The 5,819-nt window shown below is 46.5% G+C and overlaps 1 protein-coding gene across 1 annotated transcript in view; it reads left to right on the top strand.

Moving 5' to 3' along the window:
* The window catches only part of ANO2 (anoctamin 2), a 379,342-nt gene that overhangs the window by 198,870 nt on the left and 174,653 nt on the right, over positions 1–5,819 (top strand). Inside the window, exons 12-13 of the mRNA XM_073888754.1 lie at positions 4,579–4,600; positions 4,732–4,842. Coding sequence (XP_073744855.1) covers positions 4,579–4,600; positions 4,732–4,842 — 133 coding nt within the window. The remainder of the gene's footprint in view (positions 1–4,578; positions 4,601–4,731; positions 4,843–5,819) is intronic.

Genomic DNA, 5,819 nt, shown 5'->3' with positions numbered 1-5,819 from the left:
AGCCAACTTCTAAAAGGTCCGATTTTGTGCTCCGCGGCTCTATCACTTGCCAGAAGCGGCCGACGGAGGCCCCCTCCCCCGCCGTCTATCCTCCCGAATATCACCTCGGATTCACTTCTCCGCACGTCCTACCTTCCCGTAAGTGGTCGCTTCTCTGTTCAGAGAGTTGTTGCTACTCTCTTCTTCGATCTCCTGTTGAGTTCATAGGTGTTCAGAATGGTTTGATCCCTATTCAGCTGAATTCCTGAGACCAGACGAAATCCAGGTCTCCTACTCCTCCGCCATCTTGCTCCGCCCTCTGACTGTGGCCTTGATGTTTTATGACCAAACAAGGAAATCTCCGATTTAGTCTTGTTCTCAAGGCTGTGTGGCTTCACATGTCTGTCTTATGGTGTCATTTCTTCTCCTCGATGCTGTAATTGAGCAGCGGGGCATTCCATCCCCAAGCATTGAGTGCGTGTTCTCATTGTGTTCCAGGCCTGTGCATTAAACATATGCCTGGAGACTAACGGTATCATGGGTTCTGTGGCAGATCATAGAACATCCACGTGGATTTTACCTTCAGGGAGGATACAAATAAGAGGATAAGCATCCGAGAATAATGAAGGCAATTGCATTTCTTGGGAATTAATGGCCAAAGGAGTGCTTCCAATAGAAAGTGCTATAGAAGTGGGACTATGGGTCTGATGTGGTTGGGACATTCTTGTCGTTTGGGTTCCATTTGCTTCAGCCGAGAGAGAGAGAGAGAGAGAGAAGAGAGTTGTGGCTGGGTGTGGGGAAGCAGGAGCCCTTGCTCTCCTAATGCAGGGCCTAGCATATCTCCCAAGAAGAGATGAAGACACATCCTGGCATCCAAGCCTGCATGGGGCCAGAGACGAGCTAAGTGTGTCTGCTAAGGAGAGCTGAGGAAGCCAGCAAATCTCTGCTGGAGAGGAGGTTTAAACACACTCACACAGAGAAAGCGATCGGTTATGACTCGGGGCCCTCAAGAATCTCAGTCACAGGCCCCTGGCAGGGGTGGCAGGATAATCCATTTTGTTTCTATAGCCAGGTTTCCTGTTTTTTGATTAACCCTGAGATCAGTGGTAAGTTCACGGGGTGGTACATGATTTCAGGAACTCGTGTGCAGGCTGGGAGTGGTCTGGCCAAGACTTGTTTACCTGTGCCACAAGGAGAGGTTCCTTATGGGCTCTGGTCACTCCTGATGGGTCAGGTGACTGCAAGGCGGCTTGCTTCTACAGCATGGTTGGTGTGCCCTGGGCCAGGCATGGTTGAGATGAAGGGAGGACAGCCTTGTCTTTTCCTTTAATGTACTTATATTTCGAACTAGGATATTAAATGCACTTTAAATTCAGTTCAATCTGAACAGTCTCTGAGCATCTCCAAAGGATTCCATTCAGCTAGGGTGCTTTGTGGTCTCTAAATATTTAGAATACAGTGGTGAATACGTGAGAGGAATTTCTTCTGGCTAATGTAGCCAGGAAGGGTTGAAAGAGTGGGGTGCCTCAGGTTCAGGTTGTAAACCAGGGAGAAGTGGTAGGAGGCTGGAGATGGTTTTCTTTCAGGGCAGGGAAGGACATGCACAACCAAATCCAAGCTCCACTTCCTAGGTCAGTGTGGCCCCTGCCTAAGGGGGCCTTCACATGGAACCAGGAGGGCCATCTCGAGGGACTTACTAAACGACTCTTTGGATCCTGTTCTTGCTGAAGGGAGGCCTACTAGACCTCCAGAGTCTTTTGCTCTGAAGTGGGATAATCTTCAGCTCAGTGGGCCTCACTTGCCTGATTCTGTCAGTCAGGCCCCAGGTGTTCCTCCTAGAGGGTGCTCTTGCCTGAACATAGATGTCCTCCCCTCCATCTCTCTCCCATCCCTTGTCTCATATCAAGTTTTAGGTGTCCTACCTGTGTTTCTATCACACAGGAAGCAAAATCCTCTACCTCCCTTACTGACAGTACATGTCATTCTCCTCCTTGCTCAGATCTTCCAGCCACATAGACCTTCAGTCTCTCCCCAGCTCATTCTAGTCTTTGCACCGGCTGTTCCCTCTGCTTAGAATGTTCCAGTCTCCACATGGCCTATCCCTTCTTGGCTTTTCCATCCCAGCCAAAACATTACCCTCCTCAGACAGGCCTTCCTTGAATCCCCATTTGGAAGCAGCCATCCTGTTTTATTTCTTCTGCTGTTCTTATCCCTAGCTGCTGATTTCTTACTTGTGTGTTTGTTTGCTTATTGTCACCTTCCTCCACTTAAAGATAAGCTCAAGCTCCACTGTGGCCTCAGAGCCTGGAAAAAAGTGCAGAGCACAGTAGGAGCTTGAAAACTCTTCGATGAAGACATTTGTTTAATGAATCTCTGGGTCTACCTCTTTAGATCAGAGAAGGCTGGTCCTGAGCTGGCCTGGGGCCTTCCTTCAGCCAGCTCCTGAGGAGACCAACCAGGTAGAAGTAGCTTTGGGAAGTATTTCCCCGAGTCTAGATGGGAGGGGTTATGTATTTGTGATTATTTTGCATCAGACCACCAATCCAGAGAGGCCGTGTATGAGGAACATCAGGAATAAGGAGGACCCGCCTGAGGTTGGGTACACTGGAGCAGCCCACACAGGGGCTGGATTCTGCTCTGGCCAGGAGCTCAGTTGTCCAGCTCCCTGCCTTTGAGGAATTCTGTAACCTCACCCGACCTTCTTGGCCACAAACAGAGAGATCCTTGTCTGACCTACTTCAGCTGGAATGCAGAACAGCCTAAGACTCTTCTTTGAGAGTCTTGGACTCCTGTTTATGTGGCAAGAATGCTCAACTTGTTCTAAACAGTTGAGGGGTTCTGAATGGTGGCCCAGTGTGGGGTGAGGTGGGCCAGCCACAGCTAGAGGGATGCAAGGACATGTCTCTGTGTGATGTCACGGCATGTCTTTGGAAAGTCAGAGGCAGGTCAAGAGCAGCCTTCTAGTCAGTAGGGAAAGTTCCTCAGCCCTTTTGCAGGGTATGAAAGGTAGAAACAACTTTAGCTTGAGGGGGTTTAGAATCCACATTATGGTACTCACCAAAAAGATACTGCTTTTTTAAAAGATAGTTTTTTAATGAAAATCTTGCATGGAAATAATATAAATGAAAAGTGACCGGATTTCAGGGGCCATGGAGGACAACTTCAAACCAAATTTCTCAAAGTATTCCTGTAGGATGTTCATTGTTGGAGGCAAAAGGATTTTTGCAAGAAATAGTAGGTTTAAAAACATTAAGCAAGTGTCTTCAAAGTAGAACTTTTCAGAGCTTCTAATATGCTCATTGTGACTCTCAGGTGATACATTGTGTGGGCTTTTCCAATCTCTTAACCACTGGTATCCTTTTTTACCTATAACTCTTTTAGTAGACACATTAGGAAATGATGTGTTGGAGAATAGATGAAGGTGAGAGACAAAATCAGTGAGCTTCACAAGCATTTAGAGATTTCTGGGTGCTACATGGTGCTAATTAAGACAGATTAGGTCACAGATCCTCATATTGATATAAAAAGACTCACATGCAAACCAGCTAGGAAATAATAAAAGAAAAATACATAATTGAGAACTGCGTGTGCTATAAGCTATAAAATTCTAGGCTACTCAAGAGGGAGGAGACTCCACCAGGTATGCCGTAGCAGGAAGTCATGGAAGGGATGGGGCTGATGCATCTTTGGAGATTGGTAGTGATGGGATGCCTTAAAACCCTTGAATAGCATCACCTCCTGTTCTATTGGTTATGTTTATAAGCCACGTGCATGGTTTCTCCTCTCCAATATCATGACATGTCCTGGGAAAGCCAAAGACTGGTCAGGAGCCTAGCTTATTGGCTTTTGGAATCTCTGATGTGTGAGCAGTGGTAAAGAAATATGTGTTCTCTGAGTCAACTGTGAGCCAGCGCCTGAATCCTTGCCTAGGAGTTATCGATAAATGCTATGGGAACATGAAATCCTCACACCTTAGATATTTGTCCTTGGATGCTGCAGGGAAAACCTGCCAATGAGACCAGGTGTACACTGTTAAATTCTCTTTGAAGTAAGTCATGCATTTTCCTGCTTCAGCATCTGCATTGATTTGACCATAGTCCTCTTGATTAGTTAGGTGCTCTTTCCCGTGCCTGGTGACTCACTATTCACGTTTGTATTGCTGAATGGCTCAGTGATATCTCTTGAGCATTGGTGTACTTGCCAATGAGTTACTCACCTAGGCTGTACAGGAAACAGGTTCAGGCAAGTGAGTTTTAAGATTCCCTGTGGCCATCTTTAACTTTGATGTTTATTGGTTGCCATTTTAGCTTTCAGAATAATGGAGCAGGAAGAAGTTTTGTCGTTGCCCTAACTCCCAGCTGTGGGGCACGTCTGTTTCTCTAGCTGGGATTTGGCTCATTGAAACTTACAGTTTGAGGTATGAGGATATTTAGTAGGATGACCAGACGCTTCTGTTTGTTTCAGTTGCCCAGTTAACGTTTCCTCTCTCCTTTCTCAACACCGGCCCCATCCCCAGGAACGTGCCCAGGTTTGGTTTTCAGTGCGGTAACAACTGTTGTGTGTCCCCCCTCTCTCCCCCACATTGTGTTTCTGGTCTAGACTCCTCGTGATCGTGTGTGGTGTAACAGTTCATGTCTAATAGCATTTGATCCTAAGTCCTGCCTATTGTACTTGTGGTGTCTGGTTATAACCCATAGGCCAGGGTCACTCGTCTGCCTGTTTACTAACTATGCATTGACTCTTGGGTTTTAGGAACACTCCCGGCCTGAATATGAAACCAAAGTTCGAGAGAAAATGTTGAAGGCGAGTGGCAAGTCGGTTGTCCAGAAATTGAGTACCAATATGCCAGAGAATGAAGAAGAGGTAAGATGCGGGCACTTGCTGCTCACTAAGTCTTCTTTATTTCTTAAAATCCTGTTGTCATCTCATTTGGAGTGCCTTCATGGACAGAGACTAGATTGGGAGATGGGGTTGATGGGAATGTGACAGGAGGGAATGATTCATGACACTTCCCATCGACCTGCACTCAGAGTTTATGGGGATCAGGGTTTTGCCATGACTTGATTTGTTTCTCTCTCCTGGGTGGCAGTGTCTAGACAAAATGGGAGAGCAGGTTGGAGAAGAAAGAAACAGTTTCTGGCTCAGTTCCTCCAGACTCCATCACCTAAATATCGAATAATGATAACTACCACCATACCAACTAGCACAATGGCAGCTAACCCTTGTTGAATGCTTGCTCCAGGCTAGATGCTCTTCTCAGTGCATTATATTATTTTATTCTCACAATAAATTTAGGAGGCTGGCACTCTTGTTAGGTAAATGAAAACTAATGAAAAAAGTTATGTTCATAGCTTAAGTCAGTTGCCAGCGGTCACCCAGCCCGTAAATGGTGTGTGGATCTGGGATTCCAACCCCAGTCCATCTCTGACAGTCAGTGCATTTAGCCAATATGCAATACTGCCTTTCCAGTGCAATGAAGGAGTCCAAGCAAGAAATGGATCTTCAGGCTGGCAGAGGCAAATTCATGCCTATGCTCACTTGAGCTACTCATAGAATGTTCCTTAGATTTCATTTTATCTGGGTGGGCCTTCACAAGTAGGAATGTGATGGTGAGCATGTCTTCTAAGTCCTATTTCTGAGTTTTAGGGTGGCATTCAGACATTAAAACAGAACTTCAGAATCTGTGCTGTGATCTGTAAATACTCATAACGTGTGTGAGCTGGGGGTACGGAGTGGGGGGCTCCTCTTTGGCACCGCCTGTCTCCTCTGAGCGCCACCCGGCTTTGAAACCAAGTGTGTGTGTGTGTGTGTGTGTGTGTGTGTGTGTGTGTGTGTGTGTG

The sequence above is a fragment of the Callorhinus ursinus genome, unplaced genomic scaffold (assembly GCF_003265705.2).
Source record: "Callorhinus ursinus isolate GAN/ISIS: 27379988/994484 unplaced genomic scaffold, GSC_fseal_2.0 scaffold94, whole genome shotgun sequence".
Taxonomy (NCBI): Eukaryota; Metazoa; Chordata; class Mammalia; order Carnivora; family Otariidae; genus Callorhinus; species Callorhinus ursinus.
The sequence above is the reverse complement of the archived record's forward strand: the minus strand, read 5'-3'. Positions and strand labels throughout refer to the sequence as shown.